Here is a 19807-nt window from a genome sequence, read left to right as displayed (position 1 = left end):
GACATTTAAAACAAGTTGGATACAAGGCAGAGCACACGGACATAGGTGTATTTATAATAGTATGTAAATGTGTGTGACTTCGTCTTTTTTATTATGCATATTACAAGAAAGCTTGACGGACAGATGTCAACTTCACTGTGTGGTTTGTCATTTAAAAATACAAGCAGCTGAAAATGTGGTGGCACTAGATTTAACCTATTCATTGGACAAAAGGCAACGAACATGTTATTAACTTAAACAATTCTAATCAGTCCTTTAGTGCTCATTTATTACAGTACTGTTATAAAAATGTATTGCTCTGCGCTGAATTGAGTCACTATTATCAGTTTTCACAAATCCTCTGCTGCTAACCAGAAGGTGGCAGCCAACAGCAGTTTGTGTCGAACCTGATGGTACCGATCCGAACTTGGACGCTCACTAAATGGACAACTCTGTTTCATTTCATTTGGATACAACATAACTAATAATGCGCCCAAAACATGCCTGAAATCATCAGGAAAAGTAACTGAAAATTTTGTCGAACATCACCGCGAACAATATTCCAATCACCAATATGGGAATTTGGGGAAAATGAGAAGGCTAAATGTTAAAAAATTCAATAAATAAAAATATAATAGCATAATAAAAAAGAGGTTTCCTGTCATCAATTAATGGGAAATCAAAGCATTGTTTATATATTAATCGTATTTTCGGTCTTAGCAATAACCCATGTTTACTGACTCTTACATTTCCAATCATAATTCACAACATAATTTCACATACTAAAATGTTCATTTTTTCTTAATGATTCCTCACATTTAAGGTTAAATTTATTTTATTTTTAAGATTAAAAAAAGACTCATATTCGACACCATGCAAGCTTGTAACTGCCTGGTTCCTCTTCCATTAAGTCAGTAATAGGAGTTGTTGTAAAGACCAGCTTAACCAGACTCGTCGCCCAGTCTGACCAGTTAATCTGATGCCGAACACGCAGGGTGAAACGGAACCGTTTCTTGGAAGCACCTCAATACCTCCTGTTGATTTACTCATCGAAGCAAAAAAAAAGAAAAAAAAGACTTTCCAGAGGTGATAATTCGTGTTGATAAAACTGGGATGGAGTTCAGAGAAGCCAACCGAACAAGTTGCTATTGGACAGAAGACAGAACCAGTAACCAAGCAACGGAGAGAGCGACCCAGCTCCCGCCCCTCCCGCTCACCCTGGCGTCTGATTGGCTCTCCGTGACTGCCACTCAGCCTCCCCCTGCGTTAGGTTGCCCCGCACCGTTCAGATGTTGAATTGATGGGCGTCCTGTGCTATTCCGCCGTGGAAGGGGAGATATCTTGACAGCGCGTGAGAACAAAACCCTCTGACTCGCGACTGCGAATTGTGAAACGGTCGCTGTTGTTGGCGAGAGGCTGCCGAGACGCGCAGGTGGACGATGCTTCTGAGGCGCTTGAGTGGATATAACAACACCGAGCTAACCGCGCGTGACCTCACCTTGCTGGACTTGTTAGAAGGGAGCACATGGCTGGAGACTCCTTCTTCCCCCCGCAGTTTTTAAACCTCCGTGGGTGCAGCGTTTACTGACAGCCGCTGGCCCCTCCTCCCCCGGGACCACGATAAAAACACGCTCCATCTGAGTCCGACTCTCCATTCCAAGCTGGAGCTGAGCTCGAGGAGATGCTCCGCTCCGCGCGCGCGTGGCCACCCTCCTCTCCCTCTTTGACACCTCGTCCGTGTCAGGGATGATCCTTCGCCAGAGACGATAAAATCATCAGACTGGAGCTGCGAGGGATTTACGCAAGATTATCGGACTGCTATTTTGCGCGCTCCTGCTCTTAACTGACTGGTGATCCGACAGCCTTTTCCCCAGCTGGAAGCCATGAGCAGGTCCGAGGAGGCGACCGGGGACTCGCCGGGAGACTCCTGCGGATGAGACGCGCTGCCCACGGCCAGACACTTCGGATCTTTACGTGTGACTTTCTACCGCGCCGACCACCGGAGGATGTCCGATCCAGGATGCTGCGATTCCCCGTGAAGAAGATCCGGAAGCAGTTTAAGCTCCTGCTGCTGCTGGTGCTGCTCACCTCTGCTGTGTGGTTCACCTACCTGCACATCAACCAGGGCAAGACCATCAAGCTGCACTTCAACTACGGAAAAGGTCGGTTGTTTTGAAACTTTCCTCCCCACCGGTTAGTTCCCACACTTCAAATGGAACACCTTCTCCTCCAATTGTCTCATGTGGAGAGGCGTGTTTTGTAGGAAAACATGGAGTGAATGAAGCTTCAAATGTTTTGCTTTACCTCGATAAGTCGTCATCTGAATGGTGCACTGCTCGACTTTAAATTACCTAAAGTGATGGATGATTGTTAGTGTCAACAAATGTATATTAATCTGATGACTGTCATGAACCTGAACAAGTCTCCATTGAGGTGAGAAGGTCACCCACCTGAGACACTGACCAGCGAGGTATAATACTATAAAGCATTGCTTTAAAAAGTGTAAAGTAAAATTGAGTTTATTAAAAAATAATCTCAGGGTTTTCCATGTATAAGCAAGATTAATATGTGGTCGTTCAGTTGGCTCTAATATTGGACAGCAAGTCAAGAAGTATAAAAATCTATCTTAAAAAAAGTAAAGTAACATAACTGATCTAGTGAAAGGTTTTTCAGTGGCAAGTGTTTTTTTTTAAACACAAAAGAATAATTGTTTTTATTACCAAGTAGGGAGAATTTCAATATAATACGTATGAGAACAATGTTTTAAAGTAGCAATAGTCAAAATGCTTTATTGAGTGTTGTGCAAAAATGCAGCTTGAGTAGCTTCATTTTGACTCTCATGAGACAAGTCAAAGTGAGCCCTTAAAGATTATTATAGGATTATTAAAGCTGGTTCACTGCGCCATGACACACATTCCCTCGTAAAGTTAATCATCGGGTCAGATATCTCCAGCGATGAAATTAGTTTAATAGGCTCATGTCAAATGTGACAACCTGCCCTGGCTGACTTTTACAAACTGATTTGGGAAGCCGCCGTGTGCTGCAAGGAGTAAGACAGCGGGGAAGTGTGTCTCATAAATTCACAAAAGCTTCCTTCTCCGGCCTGAGTAAAGAGCGCGGTGGTCGGTCGCAAGCCCAGCTGAAAGCCGGGCCTCCGCCTTCAACATAAATAATCAAAGAGCTTTTCATGACGGTGGCTTCAGAGGTCACAGGTTTGGAAAAGTACCACGGGCTACTGGACACATCTCAAGCTGATGCTGTGTGCTGCGCGTTTCCTTCCGTAAATCCTGCGTTGGAAGCTGGAGTGGGGTGAATAGTTAATAAAATGTTGTTTATTGTGGGAGGATGAAACACTCAGCCGTCACTCGCATCTACGGCTGAGTGAGGATAGCGCTGCAGCTGTCTGTGTAAAGTGATACTTGCTGATTATGAAGCTGTCCTTGAGCAAGACACACACATTTGTATCTCTATCCTTGTGGGGACATTGTGTGGTTTCTCTTTGCCGTAGTGCTTTCCCCAGCCTCTCACCCTAAACCTCACCATCCAAAACAAATGGCTAAACTTAACCAGGAGTCTGAGCCAGAATGAAACCTATTACAATGACCCCAAATTGAGGCTTAACCTTGTGGGGTCCAGCCAAATGTCCCCACAAAGTCATATGGTCCACACAAGGATGGTGTTTTGTCAAGATTTGATCCCCCATAAAGTAGGATAAATAAACACCCGCACACACACACACACGGTTAAAAAGGAGTCATTTGATTGTCCCTGATCTCTGCACTGGGATTTTCCCAGCAACACGTAAGGTCACATTTTCATGATACGACTCTTGATTCTTATGGACGTGTGAATTCGCTCAACAACCAGAGTTAACATACAAGCTGAGGTGTCTGAAGACTGAAAATGAGAGCTGAAAATGTCTGTCAGTCTATAACTTATGGTAGCAACATAGGCCAAGTACATGAATAACTTGTAGCTCTATTAACACCCTTTTATATCCACAATAATAATCAGTATATTTTATCATTAGTTTAATAATCTTGGCTATTTCGCTCAACTTATTTTTTTTACTTTTTTCTAATTTTAGTCGTAAAATGAGGACCTGCTAGCCTAAACAATTGTCACCACAGGAGAACATGTTGTCTTTTCCAAATCCAATTAAAAAGTAGTATCTAGTCCTAGATTTGAGTGACCAACCTAAATATTGTTTGGATCTGTCGCTATCATTAACAAGTTTCCATGAAAACTGGATGTGATGTCATTGGCTGTACACATTCCTAGACTAGCTCCTGGGGAGACACAAAGTGTGAGGTGAGCTTCAGTCATCTAACAGTGGTGTGCAGTCGAGACCGAGTCGATGGTGAGATCAGAGAATCCAGAGTCCAAAACCAAAACTTTGACGGCCCGAGACAGAGTCGAGACCAAGACCAATGATGCAGATTTGGTCGCGCACCAAGGTCAAGACTCAGATCAAACTGAATACAGAAGCATAGCTGTATGAGTCACACAGATACAGACATTTATTTCCTACTGCAAAAGAACCGATAAACAGAGAACTCCTTGACTTGGTGTGTACTGTACTGTACTGTACTGTAGCAGCAAGATACCGACTTTGTATTTATGGCTGATGTGGATTTATTATTGCTTCACAGCAAAAGTCCCTTCGCCCACCCTTCATACAGTTGGCTCATCCAGTTCCCTGGTTCAGCTTTGATGCAGTGAAGTGAACTTTTTCCACTGAAATATTTTGCAATATCATGATCCCAGTACTGAGGAGGACTGAACTTTGGTTTGTGTTCCTTGTAAAAGTGAGAAATTCCACGTTTGCCAGAACCGTAGGAATCAATAGAGGGGGAAAAATGAGGCATTTAATTCCCGGACTTTCATTTCAACCGCTTTGATTTCGTTAAAAGAGATCAATCCTACTGATGTCAGAATGTTGGGCAGTGGTAATGTTAACAAAGTGAACCCGAATATATCCACTTACAAGTTTTTTATTTCCGGAGTGAGCCATCAAACTAGGTCACACTGGAACCCGTACACAAGAACAATCAATGTAATGCTCACCAATATCCATTAGCCAGTGTGGAACACCTCCCGCCACATCAGCCGGCTTTAATTTACATCATAATCCTTCTGTCGGTCGGATCTGTTGCGGGGCTTTTGTGTAACACGGCACACGCTGGTGAGCCGATACCGTCACTGTGTTGGCGCATAGGAGCGCTGAAGTGGATGTAATAAAAGGTCAGTGTCAGTCCAAGCAGATTTACTCAGCCTCTGTAATTCTGCTGCCAGCGGTGTTGATTTTGTGTTAACAACTCTGCCACCGCTCTCTCTTTAAACAGATCAAATGATATTTTTCAGAGCTGTGCGTTGTTTTAAGACGTCCACTGTCGCTGGTCTGCCATGCTCGTCTCCACTTGTAATTGACGGGCTTCCATTTTAGCGGGCTTCTGAGCGGGTCAACTCATTTAACCTCTTATGAATAACACGTCCCCTCGTGCACCGGAGCCTTCGCAGACAGACGCAGGAAGTGAGGGGCCTTGAAGTGCGTGAATATTCATGTGGAGCGCTTGCTTTTCACTCTCAACATTCATGCTCATCATGGAGGTGGTGCAGTTTTAATATTTCAATTCAAGCGTCAGGCATTGGAATTAGTCACATTCTAATTTTGCTGGATTAGGAATTTAGATTCATGTGAGCCTCTTCTACATGAGCAATGAAAGAGAATCCGCTATGTGCTTCTGCTCCTAGGAAAATCTATCTATCTGCCTGCCTCTCTGTCCATCCCAGGTGTTTTTCCTTATGTTTTCTGACAAACCTAGTCAAATTGGGAATTAAATCAAATCTTTCAAACAAGATACAGCAAAGATGAGCTATCATCCTCAGCTATCATTTTCAGCTGACCTTAAGTTCTAGAAGGCTTTGGCATGGGCTGGGCCAGTTAAGTTGCACCTGCGTTACATACAGTTTTTCTGATTGTGTGCACATTGAAGTCTCTGGTTTCAAACAACATCGACATATGATATCATTTACACAAGCTGTAATGAAGATAGAAATATTGATTTTTGTTGTAATAACTCAGTTATAACAATTGTTTCTTCTGTTTGTTTATTACTGTTGTTATTTTTCTGTAAACCCAAAGACAAAAAGGTAGTTGTAACACCTTTTTGGCCCTTCTTGTCTCAGATAAAATTAAAATTAAAATGTGTTTAAAGTGTTTAAATTAAAAGTAGTGCAGTTTTTTCCATTCAAATAAGAATAAAATGCATAGTTTACTTAACTTCACAGTTAGTACAAAGATACCATGTGATTTTATTTCTTCGCACAGTCAATAAAAGTCTCACTCTGCATCAGTTAGTGGCTGTACCCCTCCTCATCATCATCCATACGTGCTCACTGTGCTGATGACAGTCATGGAGTATCGCAAGGTTATTTTGATTCACAATTGTCTCATTAAACTGCCTCATTGAAATGGGCTGCCATTGTCTGCCAGTAAATTATTCAACACTGACTGATGCTGCGTGAGGGAATGATGATGACCACTTTTTGTGAATTTGACAATGAAGACATGAATATTTGTCGCAGTTCTGAGTGATCAGAATTCATTCGCCGCATTTAGTAATTACTCTTGGTCAGAGAATTGTTCAAGGTCGTGTTTAAAGATTAATGTGAGGCCCCGTATTATGTTCTTAAGTATGACATATGTGATGCAAAACAGTTTTGATTTTACTCAAGAAACCCTGAAACAAGTTCAGAACTGGAATTGTTTATATTTATATTTATATTTTTTTCAGTGTTTCAGTGCCCACATATAAAAAAATTATCAATTATTATCAATAATTATATTTATAGAAGAAAAAAAAAGTTTGTAAGTGAAGACATTGTATTTACTTTACATTGATTCCGGACTATACGTAGCTGAATATTAGCCACACCCACTAAATTTAAGAGGGAAAATTTATCTTTGTTCATACATGAGCCGCAGAGGTCTATAAGCCGCGGGTACTGTGGTGCTGTCTGTGCCGTTGAAAGGTCAGTGAATAAAAAATGCATGAGGATCACTTCTAAACTAGTTTTGAAAACGGGATGGAGACTGACTCATGAAACCAACTGGACAATGTTCTGAACTTGAATCATGAACTCCTCACATCTTTTAATGACATTAAAGCGCTCAAATTGCGCTGTGTTTGCCCATGTGTCTGAATCCCGACACCACAGCCGGTCTCAGCCGCTACTTCTTCTTTCTGGTCCTCCAGGATATTGGCTCAGTGGGCGGAGCTGTGAACACGGGTGAAACAAGGCATTTTGAGCGCTATGAGGTCAATAAAACACCTGTGATTTCATTGGTTCGATGTGACAAGGCTCAATATTTTGGCAGCATGATGCTTTTTAGCCTGTAAATATACATACATTAGCTGTTGTTGCCAGTTGTTGTTTAATCCATAGTGTTCAGACCGCGAGAAAAAAAAAAAAGCTTTACAAGACACTAATCGGTTAATTACCAGCTAATATGTTTGTAGTACATAAACAAATACATAGTTTACTTATGGTAATATACAGTATGTTCTCCAATCTCAAATGTAAATGCAAGATAAAATAAAATATCTGAAATAAATAATTATAAAATATGTTTCATCTAAAATATAAAAAGACCAAACATGATCATTTTATGAAATGTATTCTCAGTATCTCAATATAACTCATGACAATGTTTTGTAATAACTTAATAGTGTTACGTCCAGCTCATGAGGGCCGAATCAATAGATCCAAAGGGCCACATATGGCCCCCGTGCTTTGCTTTGCTCAGATTGTGCCTTCAGTGAGTTTAAGGAAACTCATTAAAGGGAAAAGAAATTGATTTCCAGTCAAACTCAGTATAATACAATTGGACAGAAAGCAGAACCAGTGTGACACAGGGTTGTTTTCATTCATATTTCAGTTTGTTGTTAAGTGTTTTGATAGAATGTGTTGGAAAGGTGTAATTACATGGTTTTTAGCGTTGACGGGTCTTATATAGTGGGAATTCAAAGAAGGGAATGTTTCTGCAGGCAGTCAAGCTCTGCATATTCGATGAGTGGCACATTTATGTGGCCACCCTGTTGCACAACAGCCTCCCTGTTTCCCAGCATCAACAGGTCCAGTGAGGAGGAGGAGGAGGAGGAGGCCGCCGGCTAAATACAGGCCTCTATTGATTAACTCTGACTGCGGAGGTGCACGCGTACCTTCTCACATTTTTCTTGCTTGAATGTATGAAACCACCCGCACATGTGTACGTCGTCCAGTCACTGCTATGAATAGGAAGTGCGAAAGGGGAAGTCTCGGGATTGTGGACATATTGGCTTCTCAGTTGCCCAGGGAGACAGTATTTAGGAGATGAAGGTGTGGTGTTGGAATCTTTTAAGCTCTTCCTAACATTCAGACGGAAGTCCTACGTTATTTTTAACATCATAAACATGGCGGTGGAACTAGACGCATTAATAAACACCTGTATTCTGGTGACATTACTGTAATAACACTAACAATCTGGGATCTGCCATGGTATGATTAAAACGCTGTTTTATTTGTTCTATTTATCTCATTGGCTGTTTATAATTATGCCAGGGGCCAGTTGTGGCTTGTGGTTCTTGAGTTTCACGTTTCTGTGACTGGAATCTACATTAATGACTTGTGTTATTAATATAAGAGCTTGATAAAAACCAGATGCATTTTTTTTGTATGGCAATTGTGTGATAGTCTCCAATAAATAAAAATTGAAAATAGACAAATGAATTTTCATGACATTTTTGGTGAACGGAACAAGGACAAGACGATTGCATTTTGGTGGAACTTGAAAATCTTTTTAAAAAATGCCACTCTGTAGGAAGTGCTACACTTCTGTTTAGTGTATGTTTTGTGAACCTTTTCTACTGGCACCTGTCATTTAGCCCATTGCCATCAGTGATATTTAACATGCTAAAAAAGAATTAGATAAACAGAATAATTGGTTAAAAATATATAATTTTGTTTTATATAAAATATTTGAATAAATCAGTGTCAGATTCCTTGCGCCACTCATATGGTTTCTGTTGACGTTTTGGATATTCAGTAATCTCCATGAGCATGACATTGTAAACAATGTTTTTATGAGTGTTCATATTTTCTATAAATAATCCAAAGCACTAGCTCAACGCAAGAAAGCCACTTCAGAGTCAGCGAGTGAAAATCTGGTGCCTTCACTGGCGCTCTAAAAATATGTATTTGGGTCAAAGTACTTTTAATGACTCATAAACAAGTTATAAGCTCAAAATCACTTTCATAATTGCCTCCCCGAGTAGAACTGTTGACCCCCCGCTGGATGCGTTGGATGTCCACATATAATTTCTGGTGTGGAACCCTGCGTTGTGTTGAGTAGAGATCATATTTGCTGAACCTTTCCATCGTCATGACTACCTTCGATGTCACTTTCCCTAAATTTAGCCTCCACTGCTTCATCCACAGCAACAACCGCGACTCCATTTGAGCCCATAAACCCTCTTCTCTCGTATGTTTGAGAATGTTACTGCTGCTTGTCGCCCACTTGAACTTCTGATGGAACAGAGCAATTGTAAATGGAAAAAAGCGGGCGCAGCTCCGACAGACAAATGATGACACACGGAAAGCAATCTCTGCTGGTCTTGTTTTATATCAAGTTTGTTTCTTTCTGTAGGAGCCCAGACTTTAGCTGGGGACTCGTGTAAACCTGGAGACCGAGCCGCTCCCCGAGACTTTAAATCATTTTGAGTTATGGATTTTCTAGCTTTCCTAATGTGGTGATTCATATGCTCGCTGTGCCACGCTGTTTGGATGGCCGATAGAGCTAATATTTCTGCATATTTCAATCCAGACGGACGTTATTGCTGGGTATTTTTTAGCCCTTTGATCATGAAATCTTTTCGTCTGGCTTTGCTGACTGTGAGAAACCATTTAGTCTAATATGATCCAACTTAACGCTGATTTCATTTGAAGTCAAGGCTATATTTGAGGTTTGAAATTGTATGTAAAGGTCAGCATCAGATCGGTGTTGTCCTGTGATGAAGGACGGTCCATCTGCTCCCCAGCTTATCTGACCAGCCCAAATCCCTTCGTGCTTCATTCCAGTGTGTGGGTGAATCATGGTCCTGCTTTTGCTTTAGAGAGAGAGAGTTGGGACAACAGAAGGATTAAGACCATAAAATAATCCACGATTCCTTTCATTGTGGACGTGGCTATTCCTATTTTCATTATTGCTCCTTTATAAAAATACTTTTTTCTCTGATGACATACAGAGACCAACGACGCATGTGTCCGATGTCATGCCGAATGTGATTTATCATGTTTGACAGGTCAATGTTTGTCTGTATCTGCCAATAGGTTGGATATATTTCTTTTATGATAGTTTATGATGTTATACTTAGTAATTGCAAGAAGAATATTCATATTTTAAACTGGTGAGTCATGGAAGGAATATTATAATAACATTGATTATAATATTAATTATTTGACTAAAGAATGTTATTAATTAATGGCTTTGTATTAACAGGTAAGTATTTTATTTTATTCCAAATAACATACAATTTGCTTGGTGGTTAATATTCATAAATAAGGAAAGTGAAAGTTAAAAAATATATATTTATTGAATAAACACAATTTTTGTGATCTTTCATTTTATATATTAGTGTTTTATTTATTCCTACCCTTCATTTATTTCAGAAATTTGTCTTCAAACCGCTACATGTATTCCAATTTTGGCTGTTTCCTTTCTCTCAATAGTGACTTTTTCCTGGCTTTACTTTTGTGTCATTGCCATTTTTTTCGTAGTATCTCTATTTTGTCTACTGATATTGTACTTGAGAAAGATGTCTTAACAACATGTTATCTTTTTCCTAATTTTGTTTTTTTTCTGCAATAGTACAAGGTTTGCACTAATTTACATATTTTGCCCATTTAGTAATGTGCTGGTTTGAAACTTATTTTCTCCACCCCTTTACCTTTAACTGTTAGAGCTGTGTATTGGCAGGTATCTTGTGATATGATACGAATCCCAATGCAGATGTGGTGATATAATACATTGCAAATTCGGTATATATTTGTAATTGTTCTTATTGCAATATATTGTTATCATTTGAAGGGCGGGAAATCAGATAATCCAGTATAAGTATTGTGATATTTTGGCAATAATATTACAACAATATTTCACTTCCTACTACTGTAACTGTACAGGAAAGTGCTCATTTCAGGGCAGAAAATGATGAAATTTAAGATGATGGTTCGTAAAGCAAGATGTCCGCCTGCATGTTGCGTCTTGCCATGAGATTGCACAGAGTGAGTTGGAAAAGAATTCTGAGATCAAACTTTATTGACAAAACAATTTATTTCCATCTCTAAGGCTGTCTAATTCCATCTTATTCTTAATAAATCTCACTATGGTCTAAACATTCATCTACACCCTGATGTTTGTTGGAGTCTTCATTAACTTGCTAAGCACAGTAGAGTTTTCAAGTGTGATTGATCTTCATCATAACAAACGTTGGGGTATTTTTCCCGACTCTATTTTGTAGTTAAAAGTGTAAATCTTCATCTCTGAGGCATCTTGAAATAATTTGGTGCTTTCTTAATCTCAGTTTTGCTGAAATAAATGCAGTACTGTATATGCTTTAGTATGGAGAAGAAGGAATCGGCTGTGTGTAGCCTCATGTTTTTGACTGATAGCCCTCATTCATTTTTATATACATTGGACTTCACTTATAATCACCCTGTTCCACTCGCAGCTTCTTACATCTTTTAACCTGATGACTTGAACATAGCAAGAGTCCAGTAAACAGGGCGAACGAAGCCTGAGGGTTAATGAAATGACCTGCCTAAGTCTCCACCGGCAGCCGACCCGCTCCTGCTCGTGCAGATGCATCCTGGCCTTCGTGCACAGATTCACCTCATGAGACTCTAGTGTGCGAGGGAGACACAAAAGTGTGTACGTGTTGGTGAGATTTTTTTTTTCTTTCTTGCCCCCAAATGTGTTGTGTGTTTGTGTGTCGCACACTGCTGAGAGCACTTTCGCCTATGTGTTTGGCCAAGCGGAAGAGGAAGCAGCTGAATGATGCCACTGTCTCCCTGCTGGCACGCTTCCTACAAATGAGGAGGGGGTCTCACTGGGGGGAGAGAACAGGGGCAGGACAGCCTTCTCACGCAACAGGTGGGATACTGAGCAGGATGCAACAGGGGAGGAAGTGACTTACAATACCACGGCCCCTGGGGGATGGATCAGTGTCGTCCCTGTCTGAGTCTACGATTGGAGGAACATGACCAGGGATTGATGATGGGGAAAATACAATCTGTGACTTTTACAAACCAGTAGACAAATGTATTAGTGATTCCTGCTCATCTACTTTAGCTCCACTCCTTTTTGCTGCTGTTAGGGTGTTAGTTAACGCTACAATGTGAATGTGATGAGACCAGAGCGGTGTTCAGGGCATTCAAAGGACACCAAATACTCGAGCTGTGCCACGCTACAGTATTTGATTCTGTAGTTTAGCGCTGCACCAATGTAGCATTGCTGCAAAAGGCAAAAGAATGGAGGCCACTGTGACACTTGTTACTCCTTAAAATGATGGCTGTTGCTAAAAAATGTTAAAATATATTGGCATATTGACTGTATTGCAGTACACTGTGATTTTTTTTGTATTGTCACTCCTTCATTGGGTTACGAATTTTATCACCAGGTGACTAGATGCAGTAGATTTTTAATTCCCATTCTGTTCTGACAGAAGGTTGAAATAGATCTTATTTCTGTGTCACATTTGGCTTAATATTAAATCAGTATATCCAATTGTTCAGATTGTTTTTTAAATGTAGGTGTGAATTTATGTTTGAAAAATAGAACTTTTTGTATTTTGTTTGTTTTTAATTCTCCTCGTATACATATAGCTTTTAATGATCGAAGCATTCTTTGTTAGTTCAGTTTTCCTTATTATTATGATAATTATTTTACATTGTAATTTCATTGGTTATCTACGTGTATGAAGAAAATTCCAACACTTCATTTTAACCTTCTCAGATTAAAAGATAGCTCCCCCACAATGGATATTGATTTTGTGGATCCTGAAAAAAATGTGTCTGTCTCGGCCTCAAGTGTTGTACAAGGTGTTCGACAAGCTCAGATTATAATACCATTTAAATCGAAATGTGAAATGTAAAAATGTGGTGATATTAATTACCAATATTTCTTCTCATTAATATTTTGTCACATTGTGGTGGGTGGCACTTTCATGACGTCATATCGGTTTCTGGGTAGGTGAGCTGGGTTGACGCTCGTCTCTACAAGAGTTCAGGCATTGGCTCAACTGAGCAGCCAATCAGAAACACAAGTTTGATACTGAAGGAAAACAAACGTGAATCAATCGAGAACTTGAGTCAAATGTATACCAAGAACTTGTTGCTGGATCCATGATGCTAAGATGGTTAGCGCCATCTGCTGTCGGCTGAGGTTGCACCATTAATGTAATCCAGGGTCACCTGCAACTTGTTTATTAATTGGGGCCCTTGTTGGATTGAGTTAACAACCGCTACACAATTAGCTGTACAATAATGTGATAGCTTTCAAATGTCGGGTGTCTCCACTGAAAGTGTCAATTATGTACGATAATGTGCCGATCATACTGCTAATCTGTCGTCAGGTTTTACTGAAGTCCAATTCCATTTGCAGTGGCTCATAATAACCTGAATAATTACGACAATTTGCAGACGCTGCTAAGTTGGCCGAAGTGGGCGGAGTTCGGACAGCAGAGGTTTGACAATGGACGATAAAATGAAAGGCTAATTCAGGCTGGCAGATGTCTGGTGTGAGTTTCCACCTGAGATTCGGACATTATCCCTTGGTCTGGATTACACTTCATTGTACTCCCAGCTGTTTGAGGGGATCTTCTTTCATGAGGTGTGCGCTGTATCAAGCTCTGGTGTTGTGTTACTGTAAGCGATTCAGACCTCGCAGGATTTCAATCAATCATCAAAGAGCGTGCATTCGCACACCCTGCTGCTCAGAATGAGCTCTCCGTCGAGATGCTTAATGGAAAAAGGTCACCTTTGCTGGAGGCCACGCCGCCTCCCAACAAAAGCAGAGCAGGAGGCATTTGAGGAGCTGGACTGGCAGAAGTGAACATTAAGTGACAGCATCAAATTTACTCCACTGAACTTTTCTCTGAGGCGCTCACTAGTTTAATTTTTATTTGCGGATGAATATTGACATGAGGCAGCTCGGGAGTGATTTCATCCAGAGTGAGAATTTGTGTTCGTGGTTTATTGACAGCGCTCAGTGACCTCCGGATTGTGCCACCCTCCCTTTCAATAAAGCCTGTGATTCTTTTCACCCAGAAAATTGATCAAAGCAGCAGTCGACCTAAATACCCAGCCCCAATTGATGTTCGTCACAATAAATTTTGTATTTCACGCACGCTCACTTTGTTCTTTGAACCGTCTCTGAGAGTGCTGTTGCCTCCTGATAGGAACAGAAGGTTCATGATGTCTTCAAACATGACTGACACCTTTTGTTCTTTATTTTAAAAAAGAATTCAGACTTCGAAGAGATCTGTGAATTAAATTAGTATTAGTATTAGTATTTAGTATTTTTCTTCAATTTTACTACAAAGTTAAGGCCTGGAAAATGCCAATATATGGTCCGTGAAATAAAAAAACATTTTGTTATTACATAACATAGGCAGTTTCACAAAATTCGACTAGGTCATTCTAGTTTGGCCCTCACTCTTTTTAGTGAAGCCCCTTCTATGATTGGGTTTGACACCTCTGCTTTCACACATGTATTTCTAACATTTTAGTCGCCTGCCTTTCAGGAGTGAAAGAGCTTATAAGAAACCAAAGTGAGTTTGGAGTGTGACGGGTCAATGCTTGGGCCATTCCAGTTTCGATGTTGTATGAAAAACATGACCTTTACTTCTTCTATCTTGTAGTTCCTCCACCCATACTGCATTTAAGAGCTGTAACATTGCGACAAAGGATGCGGTAGGACACATCTTCAGTGATGTGTTTCAGGATCTGGCCCTGACTTCTGCTCACAGTTCAAGTCAGAGTCCCTCTCTGCACCTTTGTGATGCACATAATGGCTCCCCTTTATAATGTTCCAGTTCCGCCGGATAAGGTAGAAGTACCTCCACACCCAATTTCAAAGGTCTTGCTGCGTGCTGTCCCTCCGCCCCTTCGACATTCCGCCACCTGCTCTTAGTTTTTCTGTGCTAGTTTGCCTCCTTGATCCGCATGGAACTATGAGCTTGATTAAAAGGTTTGCTGGATCATGTGTGAACTGGACTTGTCCATCATGGTGGACCCTGCATCTCAGTCTAGGGCTGAAGCCGGCTGGGGACGATGGCCGTCCTTGTGATTCCTCTCCATCTCAGATAAAGAGTATCATAATAATGATGCTCGAGAGGATAATTAGTGGTTAGTAATGGACTGAAATATATTAGTTGCTTGAGGCGACCTTGAATTTGGGCAGGACGCATCCAATCTATGACAGATTTGTGTGTTCACCCATTGTTCTCTTGGGTTGCCTCCAGGCACTCTGGTTTCCTCCCACAATCCACGATATTATCTATCAAAACTGTCCACGTGGAGCTTTTGGCTTCGATAGTGTGAGAGACAGTGAGAACTGGGAAGGGCTCAGGAACATGCTGACCCGTATACCATACATGGGTACGGGGTGCAGACTTTTTGAAAAGGTGGCGAACCACCCACGGAACGGACCACAGCTAATCATTAAAGGAGATGGAAAAGTTTTAACTTTTACTGAATTGGATGACAATAAAAATGCTGGCAATCTCTCTCCAGTCAGCAGCGGTCAGTCTCTTCATATGCCCAGCCAGAATGAGCTGCTCTAGTTCCACGAGCAATGGACTTAAGTCATTATGAGATTTCTTTCGGGATTTTTTTCTGTTAAAAACACCCTTAAAACCACCATAATCATGTTCACCTCTGTGATGTGTTTACTTGCTTGTTTTGATGTTTCCACTTTGCTTTAATACATTTGCTCACAAGGGATTTTATCTTTGAAAAGCAACATTTTTGACAAAGCCGCGGCAGCTCTGTTTTAAGCCGTAGTAATGCGGCACAACCGTTTACATGTAGTGGAAACCTGGCATTTGTCGGAATACAGAGCAGAAATGAATGACTGAGCGCCAATAGGTAGTAATCCACTGAGTTTAAGTGGACCTCCTTGAATAACGGATAATGGCTATTTGCTGTCTACGTCACTCATCGTTCCATTACTTTTGTTTGACAACTGTGGGAGTTTTGGAGAGACAGAGGGAGGACAAGCTCCTCTTCGTCAGTCTTTTGTTTCCAGTTTCAGACGCGGTGAGACGCGGGCTTCATTTCACTGTGAGCAGCATCTCTTATTTCGAGGGTTGTCGAACAGTTCTCTGTGGCGTCGGCCACCAAAGACTGGAATCAGAGGTTCAGCTGCATTTGAGTTTGCTCGCGAGTAGTTACACCTGCCACAATAATCAACTAGCATGTTCCTGAAGTCTCCATGTTGCTCTTCTTGCCTTTCCTAACCCTGTTGCCTGGTTACACATGAAAAATATTTGATTATTGTCCAGGGCTTTCATTTTTTTGGTCAGTTTGGAAGAGTCCATTCGATCTAGGTTGTTGGATGAACCACAAAATACCTGCTGATTCTCTGTCTGCAGCAATCAGAATGTATTGATTGCAGTGCACAGAGGAAAGAACCACAACCTCCTTGACCCCGTTGCATGTAGTCAGTAGTCTCCTGCTGTTTTGGTCTGGCCTATTTTGGACACTATTCCTTTCAAAATGGCTCAACAGCGTCCCCTGGATTACGGGACTTCCACAAAGCTCCCACACGCTCTTCTTCTTTGGCAAATCAGCAGGTTTTATCAAGGCAAGTCGACTTTTCTGTGTGTGTTTCCTTGTGTGTGCCGGTCGCTTGCGTTCAATTGCCTTATGTATTGAAGTACAAGCAAATAACTGTAAATAAAATACTTTCTCTTCTTCACTTTCCCTTCTGCTCAGAGTCCAAATCAAAGGATCCATTAAGGCAAGCTCAATCTCTTATCACCAATACACAGTGGGAAAAAAAAGTTATTTAAGCTTCACTATGTTTTTCCTCTTTACGAAAAGGAAGCATTGAGAATAGAGCAGTTTTTTTCTGCAGGAAGTGCCTCAGTGAAGGAAGGTTGCTGGTTAGAGTCCGGTCTGAAGAAACTTTTGGTTTCCTTCTAAGATCAAATATACGCAGTGGTGACCCTTGAAATCATAATAACTGGTCATGTTAATAAATGTATCTTCAATGTGACTGTTATGTGATAAAAGAGGTACAGACTTTCATTTTCATCCATCAGTAGCTCTCTTTCAAAATCACAAATGATTGTACTGTCCTTTAAAGTACTTCACCCTATTGTAGAAAAAAAGAAAAACAATAATGCAAGTAATATTTAAATTTAACGAAAACAAAACGGAGTGTAATTTTCACAAACATGAATAAAAAATGTGGACAATAATTAATAATAATTGGATATTAATAATGAAAAAAATCAATACATATATTTAAAAAAGACAGCAGTTCAACCAAACATACTCTGAGCAAAGAATAGAAGTTATAAAATATGTAGGTAAAATAGCACAATAGTTGTACTGTTTGGGATACAGTAAACAATAACTGTGATTAAAATAAATAATATATTCCACAGATATGAAATGTAAGGCATAAGGCTTAATTGCAATATAAAATGAAAATAAATCGTAAAATACTCCATCGAAATGTCAGTTCATTGAACAAATAAATCTCAAAACATCAGCACTTGCCTCATTTGGGCCTGTTGGTCTGTCAGGCTCTGGTGCTCCAGCTTCTTTTCATGAAGGTGAAGAATGAGCTTAAGAGCTTCTCAAACCTCTTAAGAGAATTTTGCAATCCTGGATTGACCAAGTAAATTGATTAAGTGTGACTGAAATCCCAATTCAGCAGTTTGTCCTTACCAGAACTACACATAATAAAGTAATAGATTTATAACATTGTGTGGAATTTGATCACAAATTAAACCATTGAGTCTAAAATTGTCTGGTGAATCAACCTTTATATTCCAATTTTGGTTCCTAATATGTGCTCTCCATGGTAGAAGCTTCTTTCATTTGAACTTAAATGAGGCAAAGGAAAGTGGAATTATTAGACTCCCACGTTTACAACAAATGATGGAGAAGAAGATGGTTTTGGTTCCGCTTCCGCCCCAAAATGGTTTGTGCCGAGTGCAAGCCTTGCCTCCTATCTCGCTCGGTTTCGCTGAGAATTGAAGAGAACGCAGATTGTATTTCCTCCTCATAGTAATCTCCTTACAGCCCACACATTTAGAAGCACACATACAAACACTCAGCACGGAACACAGAGCCCTAGGAAAGTGATTTGTTTTTCTCCAAGTGGCCCTGATCACCCACTGGTGCACTGAATAAAAACAAATCAACCAATTCACAAATGTTCCCTGCTCTTAAGACAGAGTTTCACGTCAGAAAATAGAGTTGTTGCGTGGTGGCCTTGAGCCGACTGACATGCTCTTATTCAGCATCAGGTGAAGGGCTCTTCCATTAGGATTACTAGGTGGAAATCTTACTCTTTACTAGAGCTGCTTTTACCTCCGAATATTCCTGCTGAAACGCTTTACCTCGTGTAAAGAGCTTAGTGCTGCCAGAAAATTAAAAATATTGATGTAACACAGGCAGTGAAATGATGTATGAGTGATGCCAGGGATTAACTTGTCATGTTTTAACTCAGCCAAGGAGGCTGTGTTTTTGCCTGTCTTTTAGCAATGTATATTGAAAAGTTAATAATCTATTTCAACTAAAATTTCAGGAAATGTTGAAAGCAGGATGTAGAACAAAGGATTAACTCCTGGTGGTGTGTATTATCACAGTAGAAAAGAACGTCACTGTGGCCTCGGTAGCAGGCTAATATGCAGCTAATACTCACATGAATAAGTTATTCATGCTAATAAAAAATTCACAATCTTAACTGTAATTTATATATGTAATCTACATGCTACAAATGTCCCTATTTCTCTGCTCCTATTCACTCCGCACATGATGGTGGGGGGGGCGTTACAGCTGCAGCCACTTCTCACACACACACTTACACATTTACGCACACATTTGAAAATTTTCCAATTTGAGCTACAGGGAACCTGGGTCTGAAAGCAATCAGATTTACCCCCCCCGAGTTCCATTTGCCGGGGAAATCGTCGCCTCGGCGCGGAGAGGAAAACATGACGAATAGAGGGAAACAGAATATCATCAAAATGCAGTTGTCGGCGAAGATTCAATTTACAAAACGGGCTTTACATGAAGGGTCTGGATTTTTAGAGTGCAGAGTCGCATCATGCGGGAGTGGCTTGAGTCACCATATACATTTATAAAAATATTACTGTGAAACCTTAAAACCCACATCAGCTTCCGTCGTCAGCAGGTTGAATCACAGCTCATTTGAGTCAGCTGACACCGCGACCCAGAGGATTTAACGCACGTACGCGCACACTCACACATATACAGACTTTTGGAGCAGCACAAAGCCAAAGCTCAAACAACCCACTCTCTCAATTGTGTGGAGGAAAAAGACATGAGTTTAAGTGAAGCTAAAAACTGCTTTTACTTCACGCCTCTGACATCACGGCATCTTTAAGAATTGGGCCTCGCAAATCCACCCTGAGAGCTCGGTTCAGCAGACACCCTGCATAAACCCAATTCAGGTCAGAGAGGAGGAAACTTTTCCTCCTGCTCTTCTTAGGGCTGGGCAATTATGACAAAAATGAAAATCTGGATTTAA

At 40.7% G+C, this 19807-nt stretch overlaps 1 protein-coding gene across 1 annotated transcript in view; it reads left to right on the top strand.

The window, feature by feature from the left end:
• Nucleotides 1–1271: 1271 nt before the first annotated feature.
• The window catches only part of b4galnt4a (beta-1,4-N-acetyl-galactosaminyl transferase 4a), a 140361-nt gene continuing 121825 nt past the window's right edge, over nucleotides 1272–19807 (top strand). Inside the window, exon 1 of the mRNA XM_053886676.1 lies at nucleotides 1272–2141. Coding sequence (XP_053742651.1) covers nucleotides 1913–2141 — 229 coding nt within the window. The 5' untranslated portion in view covers nucleotides 1272–1912. The remainder of the gene's footprint in view (nucleotides 2142–19807) is intronic.

Source organism: Synchiropus splendidus, chromosome 14 (assembly GCF_027744825.2).
Source record: "Synchiropus splendidus isolate RoL2022-P1 chromosome 14, RoL_Sspl_1.0, whole genome shotgun sequence".
NCBI lineage: Eukaryota > Metazoa > Chordata > Actinopteri > Syngnathiformes > Callionymidae > Synchiropus > Synchiropus splendidus.
This window is presented reverse-complemented; position numbering and strand designations above follow the sequence as displayed.